The sequence below is a fragment of the Phodopus roborovskii genome, unplaced genomic scaffold, assembly GCF_943737965.1.
Source record: "Phodopus roborovskii unplaced genomic scaffold, PHOROB, whole genome shotgun sequence".
In the NCBI taxonomy this organism is placed as follows: Eukaryota; Metazoa; Chordata; class Mammalia; order Rodentia; family Cricetidae; genus Phodopus; species Phodopus roborovskii.
The window spans coordinates 12,651,789-12,669,691 of record NW_026126408.1 but is presented as its reverse complement, the minus strand read 5'-3'; the positions used below and the strand labels follow the sequence as shown (position 1 = coordinate 12,669,691).

Here is a 17,903-nt window from a genome sequence, read left to right as displayed (position 1 = left end):
AGTGGTGAGACCGCGCCAGGGCCTGCAGGCTTAGGAACTTAAGTCAAAGTGTTGAGCCACGCTTGACAGTCCAGATCTGGGCACTTTTGTTCGCACTCTGTACAGTGCCATGAAATACTGCTGCTTTCCCTAAACGGCTTCCTATTACAATGAGGGTGGGGTTCCGGATACTCCTCAGGCTCCATTTTGAGGTTCCCAAGTTACAGGGTATGGTTCCAAGGAGGCGTTGACACCAGTACAAACAAAGGCAGTAATGTGCCATCCAAGTATGAGGGATCAGGTCTTTAATAGGCTCATTTTCCCACGGCGCCTGAGGCGTTATTTGGGCAGGTTTGGGTGAGGGGCATGGTAGTGAAAGATGTAAACCTAGTTCCATGTTCTGAAGCCGGGGACGTTGTTTTTTATGGGTTAACTACAAACCAGCGAGAAAAAAGGGATGGGGAAGAGTCTGGTACCAAATGTGCTTAAAACTTAATGTTAAGGGCAAACGGGCTAGGTGGGGGGTGGCTCCTGAAGGATCCCCCACAGGAAAGCTGCAGCATTTTCCTTATTTCGGGTCTTTCCCCTTTTTTTCTAGGGTTCCAGGACATAGTCTGAGGCAAGATGGAGGGTGTGAGGGGCCTTCACACTTCCCTTCATCTCTCCTACCCATCACAGCATACAAAGCAACTACACCTGGATTTTTCCAAACAACTTTTATTTCCTCAAAGTCTTCCTTAACCCTATGGAACAAGAAGCTGCCACTGAATAGGGCCCAGTATAGGGGCTGCTTTCTTTTCTACTCCCTCCCCCCAATACAAAAATATAGATATATATTTTTTGTGGTCCCAAAATCTTGTGCTGTGGAGGGAGGGAAAGGGTGGCAGGTCCCTGCTTTGTTCTGTCTCAAGGTGATGTTCTGCAAGGCCTTGGACAGTGTGGCCGATATCCCAAGGAGTTATGGTTGTCACATGATATCAGCAGCTGGAAGACGGAACTAACATATGGTTTCACTGTGTTCCCTCACCTTAGGGCTATATCCTGGGCATGGAGGTAAAGGCATTGTCAGACCCTGGGAGAGATAGCGAATGATGGAGATTTAGGGACAAAACAAACCTCACATTGGTTCAAGGGCCCCCTGCTGTAAAAAATCCGGGTTGGGGAGTCAGATAGAGTACAGGGAATAGGAGAAAAGGCAGGGGCAGAGCGGGGCCGTGGGGGGCCGGCCTGAGGCAGCCTGCAACAGAGAAGAGAGAGGAAATCAGGGTTGTGGAAACAGCCCCTTTTCTGGTCTGTTAGCCAGGGGCTGGGAGGTAAAAGGGGAAATGTGAAGATGGAAAGGCAGATTTACTATTGCAGAGAAGTCTGATACTATAGCTAGCTAGTGCCTAGGCCTTAAGAGCCTAACTACAAGTTATCCTTTGAAGTGAAGACTGAGGCCATGGTGGAATAAAGATCAGGGACTAGATTATTAATGAAACTGCATTTAGTCTTTGGGATAAAGGAGAAAATTATCCTGAATGGTGGAAATAGGGGTGAAGGAATAGTAGAAATGAGGGGTGGGATGAAGGACTGGATTCCGGTGCTCACCCTGGTGTAGCAGAGCGGGGTCCCGGCTCCAGCTCACTGCTTTCTCTGGTCTGGGGGACAGGGGATGTGGGGCTTGAAGAGCCTCTCATCCCTCTGCGAGTCGGCGGTGAGCTCCGGCCCAACCTGGACCTAGCCTGTGTGGACAGGGGTAGTCTAAGAGGTTGGGTTCCTCCACGAGGCTTTTCTGTTTCTAGAGTTTCCATGCATAAGAATCTAGCACAAAAGTGAACAGAGCTAGGACCTTAAGTCCTGGGCACTGTTCTAGCTGAGAGGATGAGGTGGGCTGGCAGCTAGAGAACTCTCAGATTCAATTTATGATAACATGCCAGGTCTTATCTCAAGGTGGCAAAAGGACCTAGCATTTTACCTCCATGGGTACCCATGGCTAAGAGGTGGCTGAGTAGAGAAGCACTATGAAAAAATTTGCTAGAGCACTGGCAGACCTCCCTCAGCTTTCTGAGCCTCCGCCCCTGCCAGAGCAGCTTAAGATTCACCGTCCAGTCAGCTTCTTCCTCTACTTAGCTATGGTCAAACTAGGAAGAGGACCTTGTCTAAGCTGGAGGTGATGGTAAAGCTGTTTACTAGGAGCAGTAACCAGATGTGTTACCTGGGGAATCCGGGACCCCTCCTGGCGGAAACTCTCCTCGGGCACGTCTGGTCAGAAAGAGAGGAGAAGCTAAGGACGGGTAGGGAAAGCCAAAGCTAGCAGGCTGTGGTTGGGGTGCATCTGGCAGGGACAATGGAGTCTGAAGCAAGCGAGATACCTGGCTGATTGGGACTGGGTAGGTTAACACACAGGTACCATGGCAGCTCTGACAGGCTGGTGATAAATAGCTTTAAAGCAGGACTGAACATTTGCCCTCCCAGTACTCAGGAGACTAGTGTCCCCTGGGTTCTGCTAACGATAAGGACATGGATAGACCCCCTCAAAATTTTACCTGCAAACGAGTCCTAATGCAGGGGATCCGAGCACCAGCCCCTAGCAGACTTTTCCCAATCACCATGACAGCCTCTGGCTTGTCCCCTGAAGAAGAGAATGAGCAGCTGCTCCCTAGAGAATAGAGGAAACTGATCATCAAGGTAGGACTAGAAGAGAAGGTAACTTCATTTAGATCAGTTCCTTGACCTTGTTTTCTTTGATGCGGGGATTAAACCTAGGATTCTGTGGTAAGTCGGTGCTCAGCCATTGAGTTATATCAGCAGGCCTTCCTTATCATTGGAAAACTGGCAGTACAATCATTTGTTGTTGCAGTGATTTTTGTACATGTTAGGATGTTTATGAACATCCCTACCTCAGAAACTATGTGTGCTGTTTCCTCCTAGGTCCTTCCCCATTGTAATAACCAGAACCTCTTTGGATGTTGTCATATGTTCCCTGGGTGGCAAAATTACTTTTGAGAGATTCTAATCTGATCCAAGGAACGAAGCTGCCACTTTGGGTTCAAATTAAACTCTCAAGTTTAATGATTCAATTTGTAAAGCCTGGAGCCCACTCTAGTTGTATGTTTAGGTATTTAGGTATAAAGTTCAGCTGGGCATAGTGGCCACACTTTTAATCCCAGCATTCTAGAGGCAGAACTGGAAGGCCAACTGGTCTATATAATGAGTTCCAGGATAGCCTTGGCTACATAGTTCTTGTCTCAAGGGGGAGTGGGATCCATTATGTACAACAACTGGACTGAGGACTAATTTGGTTAAAAATTGATAGGTTGGTGCAGTATGTGTTGGACTGAATTTGGTGGGCATGATGGTGTATGCCTTTACTTATAGCACTCAGGAGGCAGAGACAGGATGGTCTCTGTGGGTTTGGGACCAGCCTGGTCTACAAAGAGTTCCAGGACAGTCAGGACTACAAAGAAGAGACCGTGTCTCAAAAGAAAAAAATCCCATTTAGCTCCTTTTATCATTGGGTCTCTTAACTTAATAAGAGGAGTAGGTGGCTTTAAGTTTAGTTAGAATATTGTATGCCATTTATAATCAAAATAGGTGAAATGCCTATTCTTTCAAATGTTTCAGTTTTATCCCCACTCCTAGCTCTTACTGTTAGGGAACTTGGGTAAGTAGCACTTTGCAGGTAGAGTCCTCAGATCCATGAACTGCAAGTTAGAACCAGATAGTATAGAGCAGTTCCTGCACAAAGTGAATGTTCAAGAAATGTAAACTGTTACTTTATTTTACAAATTCATTTCATTGAATTCCAACCTCCTATACAAAGGCACATATGTTAGGGGTACAAAGTACCAGGAAAATAACTTGCACCTGCTCTGAAGTAACCTGCATACATCAGGTCAGGAAGACCAGATTAGGTAGCAGTATGGCTGAAGGGTTTTCTTCTTGATGCTTAGTTGGTAGCCTGTCTAAGCTCTGGGTAGTAGGGAAGGGGAAAAGCTGGGCAACTCAGATTTCAGGGGTAGTGAGTACAGACCTGATAAGCTGAGTGAGTTGGGCAGTAGGCAGGAGCCCAGGTTTCGTGAGGAGGCTGGGCCAGAACTAGCAAGAGTTGGGGATGGGGCCAGGCTGCTTGCAGTAGGGCGATGGTTCAGTGGCTGCTGCCGCCGTCTTCTGTCTGGACATCGGGGCTCTGAGTGGAAAGGACACAAGTAAAAGTTAAGTGGGAGACCGTGTGATAGCCTTCGCAGACTTGGCTTCCCTTGGTCAGGCATGTTCAGGAGATGCTTGTTTTCAAGTTTGTCAACAAAGCAGCCACCTGCCCTGTTCTAAAGCAACTTCGAGATGAAAAGCATCTAATATTTACTCCAGCCATCTAAATCTCGGCCATCTCTCATCCTGCCAGTTTATTTTGGTGAAAAGTTATGTCTTCTAAAACAGCTTTGCTGGGCTTTTCTCTCACCTCTAATGCTCCTCACTTTTCTTCCTGCAAGTTAAGGACCTGTGTTACCAGCCACCTGAGCTTTGTCTTTTCTTATATCCTCAGATCTCCAAGGCCCTTTCCTCTCCAAATGTATTCCATTAGACATTTCTACCTATTAAGTTCCTGATTACCAAGCCCAATCTCACTGTCATCTCCCCAATCCTTTCCTTTTTCCTGTCTGCTAGAAAGCTTATTTCATTTTTCTATTTCTGCCTTGCATTATGTTTGTTTAGCTATCTCCAGTATTTAGATACAGGTCTTTTGACTCGCACTGTTCTTTCCCCCTTAGCTTGATTTCTTAAAAATAATTCATTCTTTACATAGGTGCTACCAAGTTACTATCCTAAAACAGCCTGGTTTAAAAAAAAAAAGGAAGAAATGTTGTGTTTGCAGATAGATCCTAGATCCTCACTGTGTAGCCCAGACTGCCCTCACTTATCTATAACCTAAGCTTTGATCTTCCTGCCTCACCCTCCCAGGTACTTGCATTGTATGCATACACCACTACATGTAGTTAAAGATAAAGTCTGCTCTAACCTCTACATTCAGTCTTGTCTGTTGTGTTTCCTGGCTGCCTATCATTAGGATGCTGGCTTGATCACTCTCAGCTGGAGTACCTAAAACATTCATCAATTTTAGCTCCCTGTAAATGTTACCTTGGGCATTTACAGGTAGAATTAGTTCTCAGAGCCCCCTTTTCACAAGGCTAGTTGTTTTATACATCAGTCACCTCTTGAAGTTTAAGGGCATTCTTAACCTCTAGGGGTACTTCTTTGGCTGGAACTGAACTACTACAGGTTCTGAGGGTAGGGTCCCAGTGAAACAGATGGTAGGTGGATGGGTTAGGGGACTTGCAGATTTAGTAGCTTTTAGCAGGTGCCAGATGCTCTTGAATTATCATAGAACCAAATAAATTAGTGGTGTCAATATTCTAGATGTCCTCTAATACAAGCTACAGGTGTGAAAAGCCTCTAACTCTGAAAGTCAGTGACAGTAACTTCATCTTAGCAGGCAGTGACAGGCATGTACATATAGTACAAACATGCAATGTCAGCATACAGAAGGTTGTGGCTGGATGATCACAAGTTCTAGGCTACATTGTGCCTCATAGAGAGACTCTGTTTCAAAGACTATTTCTGATCAGTCTTAGGATGGAAGCCCTTCTGGCCATGTGACACTGCACTAGATACCAATTAAGAGTCTACAGTGGATAGTGTAAGAGTACAAAACAACCAGACTTCAGGGGGCTAATGAGCGTTAGTAGAAATGCTAATATGACAGCAAAAATTGGAGAGACTTGTGGCCACATCAACCTGGAAAACAGGCCACCCTTAGTAAGCTTTGATACTCAAGTATACAGACCTGTTTTTTTTTTTCTTTCTTTCTTTCTTCTTTTTTTTTTTTTTTTTTTTAATTAAAGGTACTAGGCAGGTGGTGGTGGTGCAAGCCTTTAATCCCAACACTCAGGAGGCAGAAATAGGTCGATCTCTGTGAGTTTGAGGCCAGCCTGGTGTACAGAGTGAATTCCAGGACAGCCAAGGCTACACAGAGAAACCCTGTCTCAAAAACAAACAAAAAAAGTACTAAAATTGTCTCTTAAGGCTGAATGTGTACCTTTAATCCTGGCATTGGTGATCGAGACAGCAAGTCCTACTGATTCTACTCCAGAGGGACTGCACTGAGAGTTGGACTTTAGCCACTCTACCAAAGTTGCCTGTTAGCTGAGCCAGAGCATTGACTAGACCAGGAAAGAGCTCAAGGGACAGAGCTGGGAGTCAGATGGGACAGGTGCTGGCGATAGGGTGACGGTTAAAGGCCTTGCCTCATTTTTCACATCAGCATTGGCTGTGTAGGCTGAAGGGCCAAGACTAGAATTGTGCAAGTAAGAAACCTAGGATGCAAAATTGAAGGGGACTACTATATGATTATGGAATTTTGTGTCCTGGGTGCCCCACCTCCCTCTGTGCATAACAGAGAAGAGAGGAGACACTGCCTTGTCACCCTGGTCCCTTTAGTTGTTTACCTCTGCTTTTGCAGTGTCTTGTATGTCTTTGACATTTCTCACTTCACTGTATTGTTCTCCAATGACCTTTCCCCCTACAGCCACATCAGTTACCTGATAATGAATGTTGCTGATGTTTCTGAGGTGGTAGACTGCAGCTGTGCTACACATCTGGGAGGGTTTTGCAGTTGGGAGTCAGGTAGATTCTGGCCCTAAGGTTGGATACTGGGAGTTAAGACTGACTGAGAACTGTTTGGCCTCCTGTGGTGAGAGTTTTGCTGTCTTTCTGAAGTTAGTGACTCACTGGCCGTCTCCAGCTGGTGATGGAGACTTTCAGACCAGTTCCCTGCCTGCCTTAAGCTGCTAGTCAAGCTGCCCAGATCTTTGCTGAGAAAACTTTCTGGAACCTCCAATCTCATATTTGTTCTAGTCAATAAAACCAATAAAATGTATAGTTAAATATGATATAGACAGTAACTGAAATTTTTTTATGGGGAGTGGGTGGGTAGAGCCTCAAACTCACTATGTGGCCAAGGGATGACCTTGTCTTTGTCTCCCAAGTGCTAGGATTACAGGCATATATACTACCACACCTGACATAAAATTTTTATAAATAAATCCACAAGTCAGAACAACAAAATATCAAATCACACTCCAAATTTAGGATTTAGAGTTAGAAAGTATAGCTCATTTACAGTTAAAATTTCTGAGATCTGAGGGTCATGCATTTTTTTCTAGCTTGAAAACAGGCCAGTCAGGATGGCTGAATGAATAGACATTACACCTGACAAGCTGAGTTCCATTCCAAGACACACATGGTAGAAAGGGAAAAAAATTCTACTCACCTCCACGTGGGCACCATGGCATGCCACCCTTGCCCATAGACATACATGCACTCACACACAATAAACAAATTTAAATAAGTAAACCATATAGCTTGCTGTGGCTCAGGCCATCAGGCCAGAGAGCCAGAGGTGTGTAAACAAGTGTCACAAATGTAGCATGGTAAGACAGATCACCCTAGGCAAGTAAGTTTCCTCAAGAGTTGACTGAAGATGCCATGTCTAGATGTTAGTTTGCATTGCAGCCCTATCTAAAACCAGAACCTGACTCCCTTCCTTGGGGTCTTCAAAGAACAGTGCCAGCAAATGCCCAGTGGAACACTTAAGATTCCTAGGCCCTTGCTTGTTGACTTCCTACAGTGTCTATTTTGATAGTAACTTTCATCTTGACCCTTGACTTCAAAGCCATAGTTTCTCGCTTTTACAAGTCTTGGGGCATCTATTCTCTAGCCAGCCCTCTTTCTCTCCCAAGCTCATTCACCTGAGGGAACAAGCCTTCCCACTGGGCATTGCTGGCACTTCTCTGTGGTAACTTAGATCTTCAATCATCCACTTGCTTTTACAAGGCACCACCATAGATAACCTAAGGAAGCTAGGCATGTCTAAAAGTTTTCCACTGTTTTTCCCAACAGTGTCTTAATGTCACCATAACTCACGTGACTTTGAAGCCTCCCAGTTCATCTGTCTTTTACCATTATTGAATCCTGCTGCTTCTGTTCTAATGCTTAGACATCTCTCTGTTGCAGGCCTTGGTCCAGGCTCTAGTAGCTCATGAGTAAATGACTGCAAGCCTCCCCTCTCCCTGTCCAGATGTACAGCAGTCTCTTTGTTCCCGTTTTTCTTTGAAGCATATAGTTGCTACCATATGCCTCATTTAACTGAACATCCTTGTTTTCAAAACACTTCCACTTCCCACGTTTCTTTACCAGATTTGTGGGTGACGGGTGTAGCCCTTTGTGTGCCAGCTAAGTACACATGCTTTTGTTGCCCACCCAGGAGCTGTGTTTTGATCATGGCTGTCATTTCTCATTTCTGGGATGTTTTTGTCAAGAGACATTATTTGTTTCTCAGAGCCATTTCTCAACTGAACATTCTTTGCTTAATTGCTCATGACCTACCACAGTAGCTCCCAAAATGCCCTATTTGTTTATAACGTGCATGTACTTTTTATGTGTATTTACTATCTTGTTTCCTCTGTTAAGCTTCAAGTCAACCAAGAATTAATACTCAGGCTGCATATTTTCTGTTAGTTCTATGGTAAAGTAACAGAGAAAGATTACAAGGCCCTCACATCAAGGATTTCAGTACAAAATTCTGCATCAGGAAGTGAGACTGGAGGCTGTCACTATAATACTGATTAAAAACTGCCTATGGTTGGCAATGAGTGCCTGCCTATGACCCAGCACTGGATAAGCTGAAGCAAGAGGGTCCTAAGCAAATCTAGGCAATAGAACAAGGCCCTGCCTCAAAAGAACAAAAGAAAAGGCCCTTGTGGCCAAGAGGGAAGATTTATAATGCTAGTAAAGAAATTATGAGATGGCTCAAAGATTAACAATACTACCCAAGGTCCTGAGTTCAATTCCCAGCAACCACATGGTGGCTCACAACCATCTGTAATGAGATCTGGTGCCCTCTTCTGGCCTGTAGACAAACTTGACAGAACAATGTATACACAGTAAATAACTAAATCTTTGGAAAAGAGAGAGAGAGAGAAAGAGAGAGAGAGAGAGATTATGAGCTATGACCTAAGAAAGGCTGACAAAAGAAAAACTAATCCAGATTTAACACGGGAGACTAGGTGTACTGCAGCTGGAAAGACAAGCTGTAAAAACTGCCACTTAAGGAATACACCACTCTATACCACTTTACCCTTGCTTGACAAGAATCTCACTATAGCTCAGGTAGCCTTCAACTATGACTCTCCTGCTTCAGCCTACCAAATCAGGGTCATGGGGATATGCCACCATACCCAGCTGGACGAGCTGTTCCTAAAGCAATCCAAGTTTTCTCATCAGGAAAATGGGAGCAGCATCTATCTCACAGGACCTGGTTAGATTGAGTGAAGCTATTTATGATAATGTCTGATTCATTATTAAGTGCTATCTAAATATGAAGTATTATTGTTATTAACTTAATATGTTAAAGCACAGTGCACATAAGTATTTATTCCCAAGTTAGACAGACTCTCAAAGGACGTTTGGAATATAAACAGAACCAGGTTTTGTATTAGAAATAGGAACAGCTTAATTAGTAGAAGCTGGGCTTCCTCTGCAGCTTCTTAACTAGCAGTCAGATTTAGTCACTGATCAGTGCATATCAGGGCCATTCCAAAACCCAGGGCACAAACTGAATAGTACAGACATGCTCACAGAAATAACAACACTCTCAATTCTAGTTTGCAAGCCTCCATGTATTGACAAGGTTTCTAAAGCCTAGAAGACATCAACAGTATTAATTTGTGTTGTAAATTTCTAGAACACTGCAAAATTCTCTCCTCCACCACAACCCAGCTTCCTGACATTTTTTGTTTCTTGCCCCCATCCCCACCCCTGAAAGTCCATGATTTGGCAATAAACTTCTGACCCAGAATCTGTTATCAGGTGAGACCTAAACTTAATGCCTAGTTGTGCAGTTGTGCACACTGATGAGAAGGGATAGACTGCTGGCTTGTAAGTCTAGAATAAAAGCTGCTTCAGTTTTATTTTTCCTTGGAAGAACTGGAATCTTGATATTACTATCTCAATAGCCGCCAAGCTAAGAAGTCTCGGCCCACAGAGGCTGTGGACAGTGCTCTTCATTCTACAGTGCTACAGTTTGAATTTCCTCCTACTGGCCAACAAGAAGACACTGTGACATTGTCCTTGATATGGAAGTTCTATGTCTGTGTTTGGCACTGTTTTAGCTAGTGTTTTGTCCTTGGAAATGTCCCTGGCTTCTAGCATGTGCTGAAGCTACAATCCCCAGGACTTCTTCCTGTGGCCAGCCATATACAGTATTGCTCTGAAGTCATGCCGCAGGGAACAAGGTTGCAGGATGAGCTGTCGATTCTTCTGCTACAGACTAGTTTTATTGATTCACCCCTTGTATGTCTTCAAGCTCTTTTCCCCCAGCAATGCCCCAAACAACCGAACACCTGCTGCAGGGGCTCCCACACTGGCTTACCTCTGACAGGGCCCAGCACCCGATGGCTGACCTTTTGGGTGCTAGAGCCCAGGCCTGGCAGCCCTGCAGGCCGACTGCCATGAAAAGGAAAGCTGGGAGAGTTCTTCATCTGTGGAGAATTTTGTTGGCTACCGCTGCTACCACCACCACTTGTGCCAGTGCTAAAACTTCGAGCCCGGCTCAAGACATTTTCAGAGCAGGAAATGGGCAGTCCACTGCAAAAAACCAGACACTAGTTAACCCTGGGCCTGGGAAGAAGTGTCCTAAGGCTTCCTTAAGACATAGCAATTAAAATCCACTGTGCAGGTTAAAGGGCACAGGTACCTATTCCCAGGAAGAAAGGAGGGAATGCATGCCCATGGGTGGGGGATCTGACTTGGGCATACCCCCTAATCTTGGGAGGTCATCCTAAGTAGCTTTATTTCACAAAGAATTTTTCCCCTTATTTCATTGGTGACCTGCCACACCCTTGCCACAAAGACAGTGGGTTTTGTACACTGTTCTAGATCTATGAGTCCCTTGGCCCGATTTTCAGGTCCCTTAACATGGAGCTCTAGGTGAAAGGCGCAAGGCTCTGATTCTCAAAAACTGAAGTAATCTCACTAGTTTTCATTTACCTAGAATACACCATGTGGCACCACCCCACCATGAGGCATCCACCCCCCCCAGAGCTGCCAACCTTCCTGCACTTTCCTTCCCATGCTGCTGGTCTTACTTGTTACTTTTGGGAGGGGTTCGAGATCCTCTCTTCTTGCTTACGCCCATGTTCACAGTACTTGTCAGACCTCTGCTGTTGCGCACATGCTTTAGCATCCAGGCCCGCAGGTTAGTGAGGCTGTTGTGCTCTGACAGCACAATTCGGGGCCATGGATTACATTCTGCCATGTCCAGAGCTGCGATGGCCAGAGCTCGTCCCACCTGTCAGGAGTTTGGTTCATTATCTTTGTATTCTAATCTAGTTGCTGTTTGGGGGTATGGAGAGAGAAAAGGCTAGACTAACAGTGGAAACCATGGATTTTGTGCCCAGGTTCTTTATCTGTTCTGAGCAGGGGCTGCTGTGGTTTTGGTTGACACTATGAGTAACTTCTTTTACAACCTGTGGTTCTGTTTCTCTTAGGTGCCTAGAAACAGACACATGAAAACTACAATAATGGGGGCTTTTGAACCTAGGAGGGAATAAACCCATGGGGAAGGTAGCTCAGACCAGCTGATTTACTTAACTGTCAGGGTACAGGTCAGAAATCCTGCCTGTGTTCATGCCTGTCACCCTGACAATTAACTGAAGAACATAAATACAACCCTACAGACCACCTTAGGTTTGGATATCAACTGTTCCCAGATTTGGGGTTTCCCATCTTCCCACTTAGTCTATGGATTCATACCTGCTCAAATAGTTCCACAGTGTATCTGGAGGGGAAAGCCGGCGGGGGAGGGGGGCTGGCACGCCCATTGTCATGGCAGGCAGCAGGGATGCTGTTTACTGAGCGTCCAGTGTTGTAGTTGCATTCAAGTGTGTAACTAAGACACAGAGACCTTTATCAGTGTCTTGCCTGAACAGGTGTCAGAACAGAATAGTGAGGGAGAGTGTAGATGGCATAAGAAGGTAATCACTTGGAAACAAAGGCCAAGAGAGAGTGCTAACAATTCCCAACTAACAACTGACTGTGTACCCAGGAAGTCCTTCAATATTAAGACTCCTAGATTAATGCCAACCATGCTAATTGAGACTCTCTTTTTGAGAAGACTCAGGTAGTTCCAACCCCTCCATCACCCTGGAATAATTTTTTTCTTTAAAAAGTTAGTTTTTCATCTGCACCAGTTTCCTTCCAACCTGTGTATTATCCCTGAGGCTTTGTAGATTGCAACACGGCCGCTTCCCTCTTTGGACTGGCCATCTCTACGGTCTCGGGCATACATGTTCTTCTCTGAGAAATTGCAGCCCTGGAAGTCAAAGTGGGCTGAATTCAAGGAGATGAGCTTTGGATATAGCATGTTTTCCACCTGTTTGAGGGGAGGAAAAAGCAACTCAGAAGACAAGGGGCAAGGAAAATAAGGCAGATAGATAGTCATGTGACTATGTAGCATATACTATTACAACCATCAGCAGTATTCAATTTTTCTTAAAGTCTTACTGTTGAACATTATTTCTTTTAAGCTCATAGATTCCCCTGCAGATTTTCCTTCTGCTCTGGTTTTCAGAGCTCTGTGGAAGACTGGGAGCTGGTAGCTTGCTCTTCACTTAGAGGACATGATATAATGGCTAAGATGTAAGGCCCTAGTGTCATCTCTTAGTCCTTTGAAGCTTGTGCAGAGTTAGTGTGCACAGGCCTTCTGCTTCTGCAGAAGGCCACCTTCCTACCTTGCCTGTAACCTAAGTCTTATCTCCTAACCTGCAGTGCTTACTGCCGCACAGTAACTAGAGTCCTACCTGTGTGCTTTCATCACTAAAGCTGTTTCCATACATGAAGCAGCCCCTTTTGGAAGCATGTCCATGCAAGTCCACATAGTAAGCAACACCACTCTCTTTTGGGGGGATGGTGTCAGGGGCTGGCTCCTCCAGTTCAGGCGACGGTTGTGGCATAATCCACACAGTGTCAGTCTTCTCTTCTGCTGGCTCTGTCTCAGTCCAGGTCTCAGAGTTTTCTCCATCAGGTGACTGCCCAAGGTGAGCTTCATTGTGGAGGTTACTGGATTTCTCAAGGTCAGAGAGAGGAGTCTCAGGTGGGAGATGGATACTGGGCTGCTGGATACAGGGACTCTTGGAGTTGAGACGGGAGTGCACGTGATGGTAGAGAAGCACGGCTTTGGCGCCATAGATGGCTGGGTGCAGAATGGCATCAGGCTTCAGGTACTGACGGTTCAGATTCACCCCACGTGAGTCTGTGCTGTAGGAAGACAGAACTGAACAGGGTCTAGTGTCTGGGCCAGCCAAAGAGACACTAGAGTAGGTGACAAGGAGACTAGAAGACTTGTCAAGTGAGAGGATTAAATTATGCTGGCTAAGAAAGGAGGACATGACCCTTCCTTGACTTGCTGTCACCCTACCATAGAAATATGAGGATAGTTCCCTCTACCCAAGTAAGTCTTCACCCATCCCACTTTTGCTCCCATACAGGAGGGTATTTAGATGCAATCACATTCCCTCTCAGTTCACTGGAAGATCAGAGGGACTTGTCCTTGTTAGGGTACAAGAGGACTAGAAGTACAGACAAGTTGGAAGGCTGGCTGACTTTCACACAGAAGTGAGACATAAGAGAAACTGGAGAATATCCAAAAAGGCTGCTTAGGCTACTTACCGGTAGTGGCCCCGAACCACACCATCAGGGTTTAACATGGGAATCAACTTAAAGACAAAGAGTCGACGTAGGGTTTGTGCCCGGGGGTCATCAGGTCGCAGGATGAAGTCCAAAAAGCCATTGAAGACAAAGCTAGATGGAGTCTCTCCAGGGTGTACCCTGCTGCTTAAGAAGAATATCTGAGGTGGAGAAGAAAGCAAATATAAGGTCAGTGGTGCTATAGTTTCACTTTGACAAATGTGGGCCGGGGTGGCTGAGGCAGAAAGAACCTTAAGACTTCTAGCTAGCTTTTTGCCAGAGGTACAGGAATGCAGTCAGTCCTCTGCCCTGGGCTACAAGCTAAGCTGGGCCTAGAATGTGTAGAGGTTAACAGCTTTAAATTATCCATCCACAGTTGCAAGGGCTAGAACAAGGCTAGAGTACTATTTCACTTTATTTATGTGTATGTCTATATGTCTGTCTATCGGTGCTTGTGGAGGTTGGAAGTTGTTACATCCCCTGCAGCAGGAGTTAAGGCGACCACACACAATGTGGGTCTGGGACCCAGACAAGGGTCCTCTGTAAGAGTATCAAATGTTCTTAAACACTGAGCCATGTCATCTCTTTCCCCCAAGAGTACTGCTTTTATGTTATCCTCACTCACCCTTTTGCCTGTGAAACGGAATGGTCGGGGAGTGCTAAGATCAGGAAATAGCTGCTCTAGACGGGGCTCCCGATCTTCTCGAAGCCCATGGCAGGAAGTGACTGTTAGTAGATCTACCCGAAGTCCATCCAGAGAATAGCAGAGAAGCTCCCGGTGGTAATAAATGCTATCCAGAGGACTATGGGGATAAAATCATTAGTCATAAGTTCCTGAAGTCCTAGCAAGAGGTGGGTAGCATCATCAGCTCAGAACTTGTGTTATCTGGTCCCTCACCACAACCTTCTCTTAGTCATTTGAACTGGTGAGGCTAAGGATATTTGTGGGCCTGCACACCAGATGTGGAATACAGGACTGAAGTTTTGTGTGTGTATGTGTGGGCGTGCATGTGTACATATGTGTGGAGGTCAGAATACAACTTGCACAAGTTGGTTCTCTTCCTCAGTCATGTCAGTTCTGGGGATGAATTCATCATCAGGCTTGACAGCAAACACCCTTTTTTATTCACTGAGCCATCTTGCTATTGCTCTTCCATCCCTTTTATTTGGGTGAACTTTTTGTTTGATTTCCTAGGATATCAGGATAGATTTAATTTGTGTATACAGAGAATTGTCATCAGTAGAGGCAGATGAAGATATGCTGAGCAGCCACAGTACTGGCTAAATTCTAGATAACTGATGAGAACTGGAGTAGGGACAAGAACTGGACATGTGGGAGAATGGAGTGTAGGTAGTGGTATGCTGACCATGGCTGTAAAGGAACACCTTTTTCAAAATGCTACATTCTACACAGGGAAAGGTCTGATGAAGTTCTAGCTAAGAGCTTTTTGGACAAATGCCAGAAGTTGCATAGATACTGTAGGATCTAAGACAGTGTGGCAGGGGTAAGGATGGGTTAGCACCTGCTATGGGTAGAGTGATTCTCTGGAAAGCGCTGGTCTAGTTGGTTTAGCAAATCCTGGCAGTCACTGTAGGAGAAGGGGTAGCAGAAGGCGAAGAAGGTGGTGGCTCCCCGGCCCTCTACGAAACGGTGAACAAAGGATAGCACAAACTGTGTCTCTGTCATCTGGGAAGCAGAGGAGGAAGACGAGGGGAAACAGTCATCTCTATCAGAACTGAGCTCCTCCTGTTGGGGACACCAGGGACTGACCTCTTGCTTTCTCACCTTTACCAACTCCCCTCCCTCTGATACTTTCCATGATAGCCAGCTTCTTCAGGCTTGCTGAAGTAGGGGCTCATCTTGGACCCCAGCTAGGGGTAGAAGAAAGAAGATACTAAAACTTAAGAGTTCTGTCTGCCTAGTACTCTCTATCAGGAACGAGTTTCCTCTACTTGCACACAGTCTTTCTTCCTAATGAACTTACCTCAAAGGTGGGTCGGTCTCTAATGCGTTCCCAGCGTGGCCGGGAAGGCAATGTGCGCACAAAGGGGGCCATGCCCTGAGAATACAGCTTGCTTTGCTTGTTCATGTTCATAATGTTGATCTTGATAAGTTTTCCTGGCGTTCCTCCCCGGACACTGAAGTAGAACCATGACCTGAGAACCGAAGGAGAGACTAGCTGTCAGATATGGTAGGGTTAGAGAGATGTGTGGAGAAAGCAAAGAGCTGGAAGGAAAGAGGAGGGTTGGGAACAAGACATTGTGCAAGTATGGACTGACTGGTCTGCATCTGGGCACTTGGACATTCCCATCCACCCTGTCAGTCTTCATACCTGTTCCCGTTCTCAAATTCTGTTTCAGCACAGTCTGGCCGGGTCCACACGTTGAACTCGTAGTCAGGGGAAGAAGCAATGCCACTAGTGGGGGCTGATGCTCCCCCTCCTACTCCTTCCCCATCACTAGGCAGAGTCTCCACCTTTTCCACATGGGCTAGGTTCCCTGAATCAAATCGAGAACTGAACAGCAGTCCCCCACAGCGCAGCTCCATAGTGGGGCTGGGGAAGCATCCTCTTGTCCCACACAGGCCCTGAGAGCTGGGGAAGAAAATGAAAGGCAGTGTAGGGACGAGAGGGGAGAAACATGCAACAATGTTTTTGGGCATCTCTGGGTAAATGAGAAATGCTTTTAGCACTCTATGAAGCAAAATATTCCTTTTCTTATAAAACATGGAAGTAGTTTTCCAGCAAGATCAAGAGAAAGCAGAACTCTGTTCCTAGACACCCAAGGGTTATGAGTAACCTAAGAGACCCCATTTTAATAAAATGCAGCTTCTGCCCAATCAAATGCTCAATGGCTTCCTTAGCTGAGTTGGCAAACATTAGACTCTTACGATTCTCAGAAACCTGAAGAGCAGAGACTAGAAGTCAGATGGCTGCCACCAACTCTATGAGGAAGGGGCCATTTAAAAAAAAATCCCTATATTGGCTTTGTACTGTGCAGCCTAGGGCAGGAAGAACCCATTTCTAAGTATAAATGGTGGCTTCCTTTCTTTACCCTTTGTCTTCACAAGCACTGACTAAAATCATGCCGTTGCTTGAAGAGCTGTTTCTGTCGTTGCCACCCCTTGCCTAAACTATGCCTCGTATTGAAAACTAGAAGAACATGGCCTGTGCCTGGCCAAAGCCACTTGCTCACCTGCCCTGAACCTCAGTTCCAATTAGGATGTTTCCATCCTCCCGCCCTGTAGACACTGGAGCCCGTGCAAAAGCTACCCTCGAGGATGTGGGTAATGGGTGTCCTAAGCACCCCTAGGAAGGCTGGGCCAGTAGAATCCCGCTTGGAAGCAGCAAGCAGCTCCTTGATTCGCGAGGACCCTCGCACTGACTGGCTTGTCCCGGGCAGGGTAGGGTTTGGAGGCGTGGGAGGGGTCGAGACAGATACACTGGAGGATGGGAAGGTTGATCCTAGGGGTCAGAGGTGAGGCCACAGGAACCGAGGTGGTCAACCGGAGGCGGGGTCGGCCGGCCGCGCCAGGCCGGGGGGCGGGGTGGCATTCGACGGGGGGGGGGGGGTCGGGCGGAGCGGGCTGAGAGGGGGCGGGGCCGGCCGGGCGGCGGGGCCGCAGTCCACGCAGAGCCCCTCACCTCTCTCCGGGCCGCTGCTCCCGCTCCCTCTCCCGCTAGCGAGGCGGCAGCTCGGGCCCCGGCACCCGGGCCCTCCACCCAGGACCCACACAAAACCAGAGAGCCGCGGTGCCGGGACCCCGCTCTGCCAGGAAACAACAAGTCTCTTGCCTATTGGCCGCAGCTGCAGCTGGCTACCCGCCCAGTAAAGCGCGCTGCCATTGGTCGGCGCGCAGGGTTCCGTGCACGTTGGCAGGTACCTGTGAGGGGGCCGTTTGGGGGCTTCCCGCGGGCCAGCGCGGTCCGCCGCTCCGGCAGCGCCTCCTTTGCAGGCGGTTAACGGCCCGCCTCCCCGAGGCGGGAAAGACAAGGCGGGGGGCGGGAAACAGGAAAAGCCTCACCTGCGAATAAGAAGACACGGTGCAAAGCGGATCCTTGCTTACTGTGCCCCTGGCTCTACTGACTAGTGAAACGACCACAAGAGTTCATGAGCCCGCAGGTGTTAAGTGTTAACGATAG

At 46.7% G+C, this 17,903-nt stretch overlaps 1 protein-coding gene across 8 annotated transcripts; it reads right to left on the bottom strand.

The window, feature by feature from the left end:
* Window positions 1–680: 680 nt before the first annotated feature.
* Agbl5 (AGBL carboxypeptidase 5) lies at window positions 681–17,740 on the bottom strand. Of its 8 annotated transcripts, XR_007834351.1 has the most exons (16): window positions 17,406–17,554; window positions 16,095–16,355; window positions 15,747–15,918; window positions 15,285–15,448; window positions 14,387–14,564; window positions 13,744–13,922; window positions 12,876–13,332; window positions 12,279–12,448; window positions 11,830–11,965; window positions 11,163–11,365; window positions 10,448–10,662; window positions 3,995–4,150; window positions 2,508–2,620; window positions 2,177–2,223; window positions 1,570–1,703; window positions 1,068–1,216 (listed from the first exon to the last, which is right to left on the bottom strand). XR_007834351.1 is itself a non-coding variant. In XM_051181765.1 (15 exons), the coding sequence occupies exons 2-15, from the start codon at window positions 16,307–16,309 to the stop codon at window positions 1,045–1,047; spliced, it is 2,664 nt and encodes an 887-aa protein (XP_051037722.1). In that variant the 5' UTR covers window positions 16,310–16,355; window positions 17,645–17,740; the 3' UTR covers window positions 681–1,044. The 8 variants fall into 8 exon arrangements, 7 of the variants coding, with proteins under 7 accessions (XP_051037722.1, XP_051037723.1, XP_051037720.1 ...); XM_051181765.1 differs by lacking the exons at window positions 2,177–2,223; window positions 17,406–17,554 and adding an exon at window positions 17,645–17,740 and having other exon boundaries at window positions 681–1,216; XM_051181766.1 differs by lacking the exon at window positions 1,570–1,703 and having other exon boundaries at window positions 681–1,216.
* Between the last annotated feature and the right edge of the window lie 163 nt (window positions 17,741–17,903).